This window comes from Acomys minous (assembly GCF_964271855.1).
Source record: "Acomys minous genome assembly, chromosome: 3".
Classification (NCBI taxonomy): Eukaryota; Metazoa; Chordata; class Mammalia; order Rodentia; family Muridae; genus Acomys; species Acomys minous.
This window is the reverse complement of record NC_140485.1, coordinates 115,035,997-115,052,078: the sequence shown is the minus strand read 5'-3', so window position 1 is coordinate 115,052,078 and position 16,082 is coordinate 115,035,997. Positions and strand designations below refer to the sequence as shown.

At 45.1% G+C, this 16,082-nt stretch overlaps 1 protein-coding gene across 9 annotated transcripts in view; it reads right to left on the bottom strand.

The window, feature by feature from the left end:
• Positions 1–16,082, bottom strand: part of AKAP7 (A-kinase anchoring protein 7) — a 119,310-nt gene that overhangs the window by 25,408 nt on the left and 77,820 nt on the right. For 5 of the 9 annotated variants that reach the window (XR_014778369.1, XM_084777786.1, XM_084777780.1 and 2 more), the window contains exon 8: positions 885–944. The exons of 3 other annotated variants lie outside the window; for them this stretch is intronic. Coding sequence is in view for 5 of the 6 variants with exons in the window: in XM_084777786.1 (XP_084633912.1) it covers positions 885–944 (60 nt within the window). In the remaining variant the exon portion in view is untranslated. Of the gene's footprint in view, positions 1–884; positions 945–3,239; positions 3,571–16,082 lie in introns of those variants that run through there. One more of the 9 variants, XM_084777787.1, reaches the window with a different exon arrangement.

Below are 16,082 nucleotides of genomic sequence, written 5' to 3'. Positions count from 1 at the left end.
GGCTTCGGTGGCTGGCCTGCTTGTCCTTGCAAAATCCCTAAGAACGAGCGGTGTGGCCAGCCTGTGCTTGCACACTTGCAGTGAGAGAGACTACCTGCCACAGAGGCACTGCATACCATCCACGCCCATTCAACTATTCTATCTGCACAAAGGCAGCGTGCTTCAAAACAGGAAAATGTACAGTGGGAGAAGAACAATGAAAATGTTGAGTGATTTCTTATGGAGGTGTCTAATTGTTAAACTTCCACTGAGGTTTCCTTAATGAGGTATGAAATGGTGTTTAGTACACCTATGCCATGACACTTGTGTTCAGGGACATTGCTTCCAGATCACTAAAAACTAGGTAATCCACAGGAGGAAAAATCCTAAAAATAAAAATAAAAAATTCAGAGAAATCTATATTAAAATCTAGCTATAGGATTTTTTTTATTGCTACCACATCTGCATTAATTTTATTATCAGGAACATTTCTATATAGAATATAAAATCTAATCTTCTAAAAATCACCAACTAATGTTCAATATATTCTGCTTACTGTGGGCCAACATTGAAAAATATAAAACTTGCGAGGGGGCGCGGATTGTTCAACCACTGGGATTCAAGTAAGAATGGCTTTTTTGGTCTTGTTGAAACTATGCTGAGTTTGGCTACATTTCAGCATTGGCCCTATTACCAAGAGCTCCAGGTGTGCACAGCTAACTTGCACTGTGGGTGTGGGCCCTTGCATGGCTGGTTGATTAGAGAATCATCTTGCTTGCTATTAGCAGAGTAAAATGGTAGCGCTAATGAGTTGATTGAGTCAGAGCCACTTTCATCCGCCAGCACCATCACCAAAGGGCCCAAGCAGGACAAAAGAGGAGGGGAGGAGCCCGCTTGACTCTTACCGTTGGGTCTATCCTTGCCGAATCTCTGTAGGACTGCAGAAGATGGAATTTCCAACTCACCTGTGTTTTGAGAATGATACCCACAAAAAACAAATAAATAAATAAATAAATACGTTTTCACCAACATCCCATTGGAGTCTCTCTAATTTGAGCCACCCTCTGGAAGAACAGCTCACAGCCATGACCCATTATGATGGAATTGGGAGACAGAGTGGGGCACAGACACGAGCGCTCTTGAGCTCTGCCAGTAGCAGATGCTCAAAGAGCAGGCAACTTGGAGCAAACTAACAAGGCTACTTAAATATCTGGGAATACAACAAGAAACTGCATCTGCATCTTTGACTGTTACTGTGCAATCCGGAGACAAGAACAAAATGATTCTGGACCCTCTCAAATGTCTCTTCTAGATTCTTTCCCCCACATATTACCAACAGAATTTACGGATGGGATATGTCCAGTCAGTGCTAACTTATACTCCTTTTGAGGCATACTGGGCAACGAGATCTCTGCCGTGTTTTAACACCCACCCCCAACTTGGTAAGTCCCATTAGGCATGCAATAGCCACGCCCAACAGGTTTTCTCTTTAGACTACCCTGCAGCAGAGAAATTAAATACAGCTTCGGAAGTTGGTCTCCACATAGAACGTATGTGTGCATGGGATATGTGAACGAATATAGAAAGAAAAAAAAAAGAAGTGATGACAAAACCAAAGATAGGAGAAAGAATGATGCGAAAGGAATGTACAAGACCAGGGGTCAGCTGGGCTGAGTGTGGAGAGGGGGCGGGGCATGGGCACACTGGGTCTGTGCTTCTGGGCTAGATGTCTCCTTTCAGACACAGCGTGCTATTTTCCTTTCCCTTTAGTAAGGTTAGAATTTGGGGGGAAGAACCCGGAAAGCATTATAGAGAACTCTCCATAAACCAATATTAAAAGCACTGCATCTAAAAGTAGAAGACTTCATTCTTTGTGGTCCCGGATGCAAAAGACAAAAGACTCAACTCCTCGGGGCACGGAAACTTGACTTCTGGCAGAGCCAGGGAGACTGCTCACAGACAGAGGCAAAAGCCCATCTGTCCAGGCAGAGGTCCCCACAAAGCAACAAGAGGCACAGCGAGAGGGTGAAGGCAAGAACTCCCGTCCACACCAAGGCTTTGCAGATAGAGACGGCCTCCACAGAGCGACTCTATGCCCTCAGATCTCCAGAAGTCATTGTGACACACCCAGAAAGCGTCCAACTGCCGAACGCTTATGCTCAGTCTTAGAAAGCGGCTGCTGTGTCTCGGGGTTATAAGAGCAGATCTGTCACTCTGCACAGTGTCACTTTCACAAGTAAAATTCAGAGGCATTTATTGGCTCTTGTTAAAAGCTGAATGCTCCAAAGTCTCTCGACGTTTATTCCAAAGCCCTCCCAAAAAGATTTCTTAGGAAAACTGACTGGTCTCCCAAGTGACTGATGGACACAGGCCTATCCATTAGCTACTCAAGCCTGCCCTTGCTCCATCTCCTGAGGAACGTTCAGCAGGAGATATAAGGCAGATGGAGATCTTTGAGTTAGACATGAAATCTCGAGCGAGATATGAAATTCTGTGAACCTACTTAAGTGAGAAGCACACACTGGCGTGACAGATACATGGCTGCAAATTCAGGAAAGATTTCATCCGAAGGGAAGTAGGAGATTTCCCTATTTCAGGGTAAAGAGCATAAGACAGCTCGTTCACACTCATTCCGAAGCCAGCAGCTTACACAGGAGCTGAAACGTAAGTGAATACACACAAATGCCCCGAGGGGAGCCTTTGGATGCACACACCGCCACTTGAACTCTCTACGGACCCAGAACAGACGCAGAATCTGCCTGCCGTTTTCACCCAGATTTCTGTGAGAGGCAAAGCGAGTGGCCTCACTCGTTTGGTGTGGCTTTACGGTTACACCTGAACCCTCCCGCAAGAACAAAGCAGAGGACACGCGAAAGTGTCTGCAAACGTCCAGTCAGCGTCATTTCGGAACCAACAGCACCCCTGCATGCTATGACCGAGTGTTGCTCTCAAAGCTTGCCAGTTCAGCTCCTAGGAAGGAGACAGGGGTCTGACTCGCATAATGTATGAACGATGCAGTGATTTAAAGAAACTCAAAACTAAACTCTGGGCTAGATAGTGGCACGAGAAAAGGGCTGTAAGAATATCAGCAGAGGACAATCAGAAATGAGTTTCCAGTGTCAGCCTATCACTGTACTTTCTCACCTGCATTAGGTGCACAGTTGAGAATCACAGCTCGTTCCCAGAGGGGAAAGCCCAAAAAGCTAACCCTAAGGCAACCTCCACATTATAGGCAAGCACCGCGGCTTCCGCATACTTACAGATTTTGCCCTCCTCTCTGGCGAAAGGGAAGCAGCAAAGCTGGCCCATGGCCCCAGCGTTCCTGGCGGGCACCCCACCGGGAGGCTGTGGCTAGCTACACCGGTCTGCTTGGCCACCCGCTGCTGCAACCCTGAGCTCTGGAGTGTGGAGATCCGGAGAGCCCCGCACAGAGCACAGCAGTGCGCGGAGAGACAGGGAAGGGAACTCGCCGCCCCGCGAAAAGGCTCCTCCTCCTGGCCCTCCAGCTCCAGCGAATGCTCCAGGATGCATTGGCGAGGGAACTGGCCATATGCTCACCTAAATCTCCCAGCACCCCGAGCCCCAGCCTTGAGACGAGGACCACGTGTGGAAAACAGGCTGTCAGCATGTATCTTTAAGAAGGTAAAGAAGAAAACCTGAGTCTTTACTCACACGAGCCAATGCAGCAATTACACATGGAAATTCAAACCAGGATTTTTTTTTAAAGCCATCATTTCTGTCTGCTATTTAAAGAGGAAGAGCTTTCTTTTATGCCCAAGATACTTTTGTTTTGTTGCCTTGTGTACAGAGAACCCAACACGGCAAAACGCTGTAAATTCCACTTGTCTCAAGTGCCATTAAATACCCAACCAACCGAACCGTATAAACAATAGAGGTGCAGTGGGGGAGCCTGCAATCAGCTACCATCGGCACTTTACACATATCTTTAAAGTTCCCTGTCTGTTTGTTGAAATATTCCCTTATTCTCCTACAAAAGCCTTAGTCAATATGATGAAATTTCAGATTGTAGCATCCAACATCTTCGGATCCTAGAAAAGAACCACAGATCTAGAGGTAGCAGTACCCTGAGATCAGGGATAAGGGCGTCGTTCCCAAAGAAGCCACAAGGTGACTGCCAACTTCAAGGGCAACAAAACTACTAATTTCAAAAAGCATTGTTATCATTTGAGATTTCTGGCGAAATGATGGACTTCCTGTATATGTTCAAAAGCTGACGTTGTCTCACTCAGGGTGTGGCCACGTGTGTTGACTCTGCAGGGACGAAAGCCTGCTTAGGGTCAGCGTCCCCATTCGGCTTCTTCCCTCACTCCTGCATGACCTAGGGAGTCACACACATCAATCAACCTGCCAGTCAGTGCAAGGAGTAGGAAACAAAGTGAAAAATCTCCAGTGGATCTGAATACAGCACACCCACCTCGTAGCCACGCAAACCAGGAGAGGGTGTCGGCTAAAAGAATAAATTCAATCTTACAAGTGCTAGGGATTGCATTAAAAAAAAATAGACTTGACTACAGTAGAATGTTATTTCAATAGCTTTTTCACATAGAATTCTGACAGTACTGGTATTGAACCTAGAGCCTCAGACGTGCTAAGGACCACTAAAGGCCACTGAGGACCACTGAGGACCACTAAGGACCACTAAGAACCACTGAGGACCACTAAAGACTACTAAGGACCACTAAGAATCACTGAGGACCATTGAGGACCACTAAGGACCACTGAGGACCCAAGCTGCATCCCTAGAGCCCCCCCTTTAAGGGGGAAGCAGGCCTTCCTGCTACATAGGTGTGAACTCATTCTGCAGCCCAGATGACTCTCAAACATGTGACCTCCTGCCTCAGCCGTTCCAGTAGCTGAGACTGGAGGTGAGCATCACCAGACTAGGCTAGAATTTTGATGCTTAAGGGTTTCACATGCACCTTGAGAACATTTTAGGGGGTGTGTCACATGATATTAGCCATGTCTGTGGCTGATGGCGTACATTATAGAGGTCTGTGTGGTGAAGGCAAGCATCTGACTAAGAGAAATTCCCAGGCCTCTGCATAATTAGAACTAATATTCAAAACATTATATATCCATAAGTGGATGTCCATTTTTCAAAGCATTTTAAACCAAAACCCATAATGCTTGGTTTGTCTATACTTTAAGGGAACACAACAATTTTTAAGTCAAATTTTATTGTCAAAACCAGTTTGATACATCATAGCTTGTCAGCCGATTTAAACTATTCCACTCTTTTCTTTCAGATTCACCAATACATGAGGCAAAACTTTAAACTAAAAAATAAGATTTTTGTGTATGATTATAAAATTCTCTTAAAAGTAATAGTATATATGAACCTCTTTTAATACATTTTATGTACAAGTACTCTATCTACATGTACGCCTGCATGCCAGAAAAGATCCTATTACAGATGGTCGTGAGCCACCATGTGGTTGCCAGGAATTGAGCTAAGGACCTCTGGAAGAACAGCCTGTGCTCTTAACCTCTGAGCCATCTCTCTAGCCCCTGAACCTCTTGAGACCAGTAAGCAAATGACATGAGTTCTAGGGATATGAAACCACATCCTCATGTTGCATGACAAGCACTTTATCAAGTCCTCCCCAGATCTGATATGACCTTTAGAATCTTAAAACTGTAACTGAATCCAAGATCTGTCCAGTGTTTTCAACCACGGAAGATTAACATGTCAGCGTCTGTACAACCTCACTGGTAAGTGCATTACCCAGATCTACAGTGTCACTGTAGAGCAGTGAGTACCTGGGGATAAGGGAGGTGAGAACAGAATGCCTGTGTCTGCACACGCCTCAGGCTTTTCAGCACCAGCTAGCAACCCTGCCCGCTCCTCTGGCAGCCTTCTGCCCTGCCATCGTGCCGCCACGTTGAGCCCAATCTCCAGATACAGGCCATTGACTCAAATACAGCATTCAGTGGGGGCCAGCCTTATGGTGAATAACATCAATTCAACCTTTTAAAGCTCCCCCTCCCCACTGCTGCTGCTTCCAAAAGCATGCGATTGTGAGTAAAGTATCTAAAAATGTGCCCACAGCTAGGTGCCAGTATTCGTAAGGATATTCTAAGGACGGCTAAGTGACATTACAGACTTCCCCACAAACACCCAGAGTAAGCTAAGCTGGCTGGTCACGGCGGCACCAGCCTATGACCCCAGTACTTCAGAGGCTGAGGCAAGAAGCCTTTGAATTTAAAGCAAGCCATAGGAGACATTGGTGGACCCAACTCAAACAAACGAAAAGCTAAGCTGATAAGAGGGGAGTCAGCCACAATAAAAAAAGAGAAAACAACGGAGAAATTTAAGGCAGGAGTTTAAATATCTAATACTCATTATTATCTACATGCCAGGCACCTGCAATACTTTGTAGAATATTTTAGTCCTCCATTTAATCCTTACAACTCTAGGAAGCAAGAGCTAACACAATCTCCAGCGTAAGCTCATTACAGTAAGATGGGGGGAAAATGTTGCAGTGGGGGCATAAAATCAACTTGTCTGGCTCTTAGCCAAAATGTATGAAATTACACTGTATGTAATTTCAGAACATGTACAGAAATAAAGTTTAACGAATCTTCACAGTAGTGCACTTAAGGTCTTGTCCCCTATGTTCCACCACCACATGCTTTATTAACACTGCTAGCGTGATGTGATCCGACGTTAACACATATGACCTAAGGACATACTCACCTTAGCAGTATATAGACGGAGGTACACTATAAGTAGATTTTAAAAGGCTAACCTCATACTAAGGATACCTAGGGCCAGCCTGGGCTATACAGTGAGGACTATCTTATAAGAAAATTAGGGGGCTGGAGAGATGGCTTAGTGGTTAAGAGCACTGACTGGTGGCTCAGAACCATCTACAATAAGATCTGGTGCCCTCTTCTGGCCTGCATGTGTACATACAAGCAGAACACTGTATACGCAATAAATAAATATTTTTTAAATAAAAAAGAAAATTGAAAAAGCTTGGCCTCAATAAAGAGGCATGCTTGGCACATACAGCATGAGAGTGCTGGCATAAATGCAAACCTTAGCCTTTGCTGCGTGCTGTTCTCAGGAGCCTGGCTGCAGGCAAATGATGGTTAGGACACTATATATCTGCTGGAGTAGTCTGGATTTTTCTTAGAATGGTTAAAAGTGGCAGGGAAAAAAAACAAAACAAAACATATGGGGGGTGGCAACTGCCTTGTATACATGTCACTTGAGGTACTGGGCCCATTTACTCTCTCCAATAGAAAAAGATAATGCCAAACTGTGATGAAACTGTTCACAGCACATTTGAGGAAAAGCCCTACTCAAAATAAAGAGAAGCCCTCTCTGTGAGATCCTAACCCTAAAGCCAGAGGTGTCAGTGAGCACATGCTATCTCTTCACTCAGCACTAAGGCTGAAGGACTGCAAGTTCCGGGCCAGCCTGGGCTACATATGGAGACCCTGCTCATAAAGCTAAAATTTAATAGATTTTTTGTAATATTCTTTATTTTTCCTTTCAAAAAGGTATATTTGTTTAACAGTTAATTTTAATTTTCTTTTCTTTTTTTCCAAGATATATATTATTTTATTAATTTGTTCTTGTTACATCTCAATGGTTATCCCATCCCTTGCCTCCTCCCATTCTTCCCTCCCTCCCATTTTCCCCTTATTCCCCTCCCCTATGACTGTTCCTGAGGGGGATTTCCTCCCCCTCTATATGCTCATAGGGTATCAAGTCTCTTCTTGGTAACCTGCTGTCCTTCCTCTAGCCAGAACATGGAAACAGCCTAAGTGTCCATCAATAGAAGAATGGATAATGAAACTTTGGTACATATACACTATGGAATACTATTCAGCTATTAAAAACAAGGAATTTCCGAAATTTGTGGATAAATGGATTGAGCTAGAAATGATCATAATGAGTGAGTTAACCCAGAAGCAGAAAGACTCAAATGGTATATACTCACTTATATCTGCATATTAGCCCAAGGGGCATGTCCCATGAAAGCCTTCAAGTACCAGGAAATTGATTGATTTATTAATGTGACTATATCTGTACAAATAATAATAATCATTATACTTATTATTGCTTCTCAGCCTTTTGGTTGTTTAGTTAAAGGAAATGTAAACTGAATAACTCGTGGAAACTTGTAAGAAAAAAAAATAAAAGGTGTCTTTTATTCAAAATAGTGGTGAGAAAAACATTAAGTCATAAAGCATGCAGAGATTGAAGGCCGGCTCTATCATTCCAAATTCTGGAAGGGAGCCTTTAAAAAAACATGCATGCCTTTAAAGCAAGGGGCATTGCAGAGAGGTTCTGTGATGCAGTAGGTGGGACACATAAGGAAACTACTAAGAGAAAAAAATGTTGCTGTTTCAATGGCAACGTAGCCAAGGGTCATGAGGGGCTAGCGAGATCACTCAGTCAGTAAAGCGTTTGCAATGCATCATGTGCCACAAGGCACATGAGTTCAGTGCATCATGTGCCACAAGGCACAGAAAAGAGCGTCCCTGGGGCTCACTGCCAGTCAGTCTGGCCAAACTGGAAAGCTCTAGATTCAGTGGGAGACCCTGCATCAAAAATGGGGATAATACCGTACCTTCAACTTTGGTCTACAGACACACTCACTCACACACATCATATGTGCCCGTGCACCGGCACATACATCAGCACATGCATACATATGAGCATATACACATATACAAAACACTTAATACCTTATTAGATGCAAATCACAGACACTAAGATCTCTAAAGACAAATTACTGGCTCAATGGAGATAGGGCAATCATTTCCAATATTGAACTTTATTTCTTTATGCTTATTTGTTTAGGGACAGGGTCCCTAGGCAAGGCTGGCCTCAACTAGCTACAGAAGTAACCATGATTGTAAGCATTTAGCCTCCCTGCTTCTACCTCCCACATGCTAGGACCAGAGCCACGGGCCATCACTCCTAGGACCACGGCCACATGCCGTCACGCCTGGATAATATGGTGCACAGAATGAAACCCAAGGCTTTGTGCATTCTGGGAAAGCACACTACATCCAAAGCATGATTCATCTATGTTCATGTCAGGGGAAAATCACAATAAGCATCTGTCTGTTGCCCAGGCCCAAACGACGCTGCTTCTGCATCTTTGTGGTCATTTTGTCACCAAAATAGGAGGTTCTGAAACTACATCATCGAATACTAACACTGTCCTTATCTGGGTCAGTCTGTAGGGGAAAGGAAAGGCTACTAAGGCTGCTGTCTGTCCCTCTGTTGGGGTCTGACTCTGAAGGCTGAGATTATTCCTTCTTTCGTCATCACTCCTTCTAAGGGAAGTGGGGAGATAAGTTGAAAAACTAAGGCTATAAAAATATTCCTTTATTTTGTTTTGTGTTTTGTTTTGTTTTGTTTTGTTTTTTCACGACAGGGTCTCTCTGTGCTAGCCTTGGCTGGCCTGGGCTCACTTTGTAGACCAGGCTGGCCTCAAACTCATAGCGATCCACCTGCCTCTGCCTCCCGAGTGCAGGGATTAAAGGCGTGCGCCACCCCCGCCCAGCTTGTTTTGTGTTTGTTGAGGCAAAGTCTCACTCTGTAGTTCAGGCTAGCCTCAAACTCACAGCCACCCTTCTGCCTTAGCCTCCCAAGCAATGGGATTGCAGGCGTGAGGTACCACGGCCAGCTCCCTCTTTCCGGATATCCACAGAGGGTATCCAAAGTGTAGGCTAGTGAATTTTCGACTGGTGCCATCGGATGCCTCCTGCGTGGTTACTATCGTCTGCTCTTTCACTCAGGTTCTGCCCAATCTTAAACAACATATATAGCCAAAGCCCATTTCTGTGTTGAGAAATAGATGACACGGGAAACCCACTTCCTGCTCAGAGGTGGAGAGTGTGGGGCTGAAGAAGGCTGTAGAAGGCTGACGACTCGAGGGCACTCCTGGTGAAGTTAACTTTAAAACTGGCAAGTTCAGCCAATCAGAGCAGGTGGGAAAGCCGGGCCCAAAGTAGGGTGAGCCCTACACTTTGAGTCACAGCCCTAGAAGAGCAAGGAAACCCAGCATTCCCGAGGGATAGCTTGTGCCCAGCAGTGATAGAGCAAAGACCACAATTGGTAATCTACAGATACTGACCATCCATCCGTGCTTTCGGTAATCTACAGATCCTGACCAGTCATGCTTGCAGTGGTCTGTCCTTAGTGGGTACAAACAATAGAACCATAAATGCTGGCACGCACTACTTACTCAGGGCAAGCTAAATGTTCAGATGGTAACAACTTTGAAGTAGACTGTGGGCTAGTGTTTATATGCTTAGACAAACCCCAGGAAGAAGGGTCCCACTGACTTCATTACAGTCATTACCACTTTAAATTGTAATTGCCTGTTTGCCTGACTTCCCTCAAGAAAGGCAACTGGAGAGCGTGGTGCGTGCTTCCTGTGTGCCCACCTTTGACAGTCAGCACGCGGCGAAATGCTTGGGATTCGACAGGTTCAAAATGATCTGCTTAACAAACTGAATGGTAAATTATAACAATCCAAACCCGACTGAAGATGTCCTAAAGTGAAGGAGGGGCTTTCACACACCCGACAGTTAGCAACGTTTCAGCTGCCCCGAGGGAGCGATGAATGAGCCGCTAACGCAGGCATGATGGGCGAATCCTGCATGCACCCTGCCAGTACAGCAACCAAAGCCCTTCCCTCTCTACCAGCATGCCTCACGCCATTCCTACGGAGCTGGAGGGTGAGAATTTTATTTCCCTAGCATTTAACAAGATATGGAGCAACAACCATCTAGCTGTGACCAAAGCTTCAGTTTTGCACAAAATAGTTGATCCTAATCTTAGAAGAAACCTCAAAGGGTTATTCAGACCTCAGATTAAACACCAATGTGACTCTCTCCCATTGGAAAAGATAGTCAGTCAAGACATTTTTACAATGCACGGCTGCCCTGACCCTCCTAAGAATCTGAAGTCTTTCTTGTTGCCTACACTTCCAACATGGCTTAAGAAAAAACAGTTATTAGCCGGGCGTGGTGGCGCACGCCTTTAGTCCCAGCACTCGGGAGGCAGAGGCAGGTGGATCGCTGTGAGTTCGAGGCCAGCCTGGTCTACAAAGTGAGTCCAGGACAGCCAAGGCTACACAGAGAGACCCTGTCTTGAAAAACAAAAAAACAAAAAAAAAAAGAAAAGAAAAGAAAAGAAAAAACAGTTATTGATTTACATTCAGAATTTTAGACTCACCAAAATAGGAAAGATGTTTTCTTCAAGGTTGCCAAGTTCAAATGGCCAAAACACTATGAATGTAACATTTTTATAATTCCCGATTGTTTCATGGTTCTTCTTGCTGTAGGTAGTTTGTTGTATTTTCTTTTCCTTTACTGACCTTACCTTTTCTTTAAGTCCTCTCCTGGGCTTAGGAAAGCCACACACACTTGTCACAAAGCAGCCACCATACTGAGTACCAGTCATTGAGCACAGTGCGGCCAGGTCTGGTGCTCACAGTGTCTGCATGACCTCATTCAGCCCTCACCGGAGACTCAGGAGGTCACACCTACTGTCCTCCTGTTACAGATGGAGTCATTAGGCCATGTGCACAAAGCTGTGTGGCTGGGAAGCAGCAACAGCGGGTAGAAGGAGGTCTGAGTCTAGGAGCCCTTGCTCACTCTGTGTGTGGGTGTGTGCGCGCGTGTGTTCTCCCTACTTTGACCACCCCTTGTTAAGATGGAGAAAGGCTGATCAAGCTTCACTACTGTGTCTCCTGTGATTTCATCTCATCAGATTATTTTCAATGATTTATAAATTTATCAACTTTATCATAGCTAAAACAATTAAACCATCTTCATCCATGCATGCATATACACTAATGTACACAAACACACACACGCACACACACACACACACACACGCACACGCACACACCATGATGGTTACTTGTCTTTGTCATCTTGATTGGATTCAGAGCACCAGTTCTCAGCCTTCCTTATGCTGCAACCCTTTAATACATGTTGTGGTAACTGCCCCCCTCTGCCATAAAGTTATTATTTTCATTGTTACTTCATAACTGTAATTTTGCTACTATTGTGAATCATAATGTAAATATCTGACATGCAGGGTGTGTTTTCATTGTTACAAACTGGCCCAAAGGGATTTCCACTCTCTGGTTTGGAACTGCTGATTTATAATATCCCATGAGGTGTGCTCCTGGTATCTCTGATGGGTGTGTCCAGAGAGGGTTGGCTGAACAAGAAAGATCCACCCTGAGAGAATATCACACCACAGCCTAGGGGCCTTGGTGGAATAAAAAGGGGGAAAGGGGGCCTGGGGAGATGGCGCTCTTACAAAGTGCTTGCTGCCCAAACATAGAGACTTGAACTTGGTCCCTAGCATCCAGAAAAGGGCGGGGTGTGGTAGTGCACAACTGAAATCTCAGCAGTGGGGAGACAGGAGCAGGAAGATTCTTGGGGTCTGGTGGCCACTTGATCTTGCTGAGTCTGCAAGATCAGAGTTTAGTGACAGACTCTGCCTCAAAATACTGAGTGATCGATTGGGGAAGCCACCTGCCATCAGTCTTTGGCCTCCATGGGCATGCACGTGTCTATGCATGCACCCTGCACGCATGTCTCTATGTATGGACACACAATAAAATTAATACCTTGGAAATTTTAGAGCAAAAGGGAGAGAGCCGGATAGCACAGGCTTTCTGGTTCTTGGCTGCCAGCGAGTGAGCAGGCAGCTGCCCATCTACTGCCACCCCTGCCACCGTTCCCTCCCAGCCATGAAGAATCGCATCCTCAAACTGTGACCCACACTAAACCCTTGCCCAGGCTTGCTTCCAGCTAGATGTTTAGTTACAGCAAGCAAAAAGGTAATCACACATACACACACGCAACATCAGACATTACAGAGGATCCTACATGTGCACACATGCTTTTGAAATGCAGTGTTGACCGTGAACCAATCTAAGGGAGGATTAGGAATAACACAGGTCTTCAATAATATAAACAGGTGCTCTGCTACTAGAAAAGCAAGAATGTGTTTGCAGTACGTATTCCAGCATGCGTACCTATACAGCACCATGTGTCAGAAACTATGTGCCAAACATCTAGGAAATATTAATAAAATAGTTGGGATAGTAAAAATTGTACTCATAGGTACCATGGTGATATGACGGATTAGCTAGCACTAGCTGCTGGCAACAGGGTCTCCTCATATGGATTTCCTATATTGTTTTTTAAAATTCATTTTTATTTTATTTGCACCACTTCACATATGTATGCCCTGCACACAGAAAACCCCTCCCCTCCCACAAATCTCTCTCTGGTATTTACGCCTTCTCTGCTTTTCTGTCTGACCCAAGGTGAGCCAGGACGATCTATGTGCCTGTGGGTTTGCTCCATCCTTTGGAGCTTGGAGGGCTCAGCGTAGGGTGATAGGGACCATGCCGTCTAGATGGTGGCCCCCTTGCCAGAACATGTGAAAAGCCAAGAGAACAGAAGTAAAGAGGGGGCCTGGGAGCGCCCCCTTCCTTGACTGACTCTTGACAACACTCACTCATGTGGGCTCAGTGCACGTTACTAAAATCGATATGAGTTAATGATTACATAGTTTTGCAGCCTAAAGAATGCTGTGGGTTTTTTTTAAAGCCTTATCTCCTGGAACTTACATAATTCCCTGTATTGTTTTTTATTCTTAGCTCTTTGAGAATTTCACACAATGTATTTTGACCACATCCACCAACCCACTCCCACCCCCTTCCCAACCCACCCAACTTGTGTCGTCGTCGTCGCTGTCAGGTTTGTTTGTTTTTAAGACCACTAAGTACAATCTGTGCTGCCTGAATACTCTGGGACACACTGCCATCCGATGGAGGACAGCTGCCCTACCAGCAGCCACACAAAGAAAACGGACTTGCCTCTACCAGAAATCCAATTGTGTACTTTAGCTTTTCTTTTTACTGGGAGTTCTGTTGTTAACTATTTGAAAAGATCCTTAAGATTGAAGGCTCCACAAATAACTCACGGGCTGATTTATTGCTGCGTCATTCTAATCACAGAGTTTACTCTGCCACCATGTGCTGCATCGTTGGTGTAGGCCTCCTGGGATGTCTAATAAGCCATAAGCTGAGGCTCCAGACCAACAGATGAGTGGATTTTCAGAACAGCCTGGACCACAGCTGCCACTTTGTGCCAGCACCCAGGTTTACATCCGAAAAGCCAGGTAAGTACCGAGTGCCACACACCATTAGTCTCCTCAGCTACCTACTGTGAAGCTTTGTCTGACTCACACACATATAAAGAAATGACCCAAGAATTCCAACGTTCCTCTGCTTAGAAAACATGTTTTACTAGGCAGCACTTGGGAGGCAGAGGTGGGTGGATCTCTGTGAGTTTGAGGCCAGCCTGGTCTACAAAGTGAGTCTAGGACAGCCAAGACTACACAGAGAAACCCTGTCTTGAAAACAAAACAAAAAAAAGTTCAACTTTTCCAACAACATTATACTTGTTAATAAATAAGGTAAGGTACTTTGGAAATCTGTCTGGTGCTATCTCAGAAAACTGAGAATAGGACTTCCTCAAGACCCAGCTATTCCACTCCTTGGAATATACCCAGAAGATGCTCCAGCATACAACAGGGACAAATGCTCAACCATGTTCATAGCAGCCTTATTCATAATAGCCAGAACATGGAAACAGCCTAAGTGTCTCTCAGTAGAAGAATGGATGAACAAACTGTAGTACATTTACACTATGAAATACTACTCAGCTATTAAAAACAAGGAGTTTCCAAATTTTGTGGACAAATGGATTGAACTAGAAATGATCATAATAAGTGAGCTAAGAGAGACTCAAATGGTATATACTCACTTATAACTGGACACTAGCCCAAGGGGCAGGTCCCATGAAAGTCTTCACTTACCAGGAAAGTGGGATAAAGGTGAGGACATCCTATTGGGACTCTAGGTGAAAAAAATATAGGAGACAGGGAAATAGATGGGTCCAGAGGGTCCTAGAAACCTACAAGAAGAACCCTATGATGGGCAGATCTGGGCCCAGGAGTTCTGGTCGATCTTAGGCACCAACCAAGGACAATATGTGCAGTCATCATCAAACCCCTACCCAGATCTAGCCAAGGGATAGAACATTCTCCACAGTTAAGTGGAGACTGGGCTTTAAGTGTGGACTGGCACAGAGCAGGAGCAAAGTTTGGGATGTTAGGACTTTTCTGTATCTTGATAGTGATCCTCCTTTCACAGGGAAACTACAAGTAAGACCTCGTCCAGTCCCCTTCTTTGAATGCGTGTGGGCTTCACGCTACACATCAGAGAAGATGGGTTTCTGAATTTTACATGACATGGAAAAACAGTTCATCATAGAGTCTAAAATCTCTACCTTGGGCGCATGCTCTTCTGTAATAAAAAAAACTGGGGGAAATATTTCAAGTTTAGGATGCTGGCAGGGTCGTGGCAATACAGTTGGGATTTTGAACATTGTTCTTAAGCTTTTTTGTGGCTGGAGCATATGTGTGCCACAGCACTGGACCTGCAATGTCAGGAGATAAGTGGGTCGCTGGAACAGCTCTCAGGACACCAGGTGTGGCAGCCAAGCGCCCTTTCTCTCTTACTCATCTCACCAGAGCTGGCTTCCCAAATGTTGCTTCAGAACCTGGGTTCTTATCAGCAGCAGTGCCAACTGTTGTGCATGCTGTGTCTTTTTAAAAGCAGCTGGATCGGGGAGGCTGGCCACGTGTCTACACCAATAGACACGCTTCCTCTGAGAGCACAAGGGCCTGACTTCAAATGGCCAGCACCAACATGAACAGTTGGGTACAAGTGAGCATGTATTTAACACCAGGGTGTGGGAAGATCCTGAGAGCCTCCAAGCCTGGCCAAAGCCGTGAGCTTCTAGTTCAGTGAGATCTGTCCCAAGGTAATAAGGTGATAGAAGACACTGGCTGTCCTGGGCAAGCGTGTGCACAAGGACATGACAGAGACACACACATCTGACACACTCTCTCCTCTCTCTCTCTCTTTCTCTCTCTCTCTCTCTCTCTCTCTCTCTCTCTCTCTCTCTCTCTCATACACACACACATATTTAGTTTTTAAAGAACTACTAAA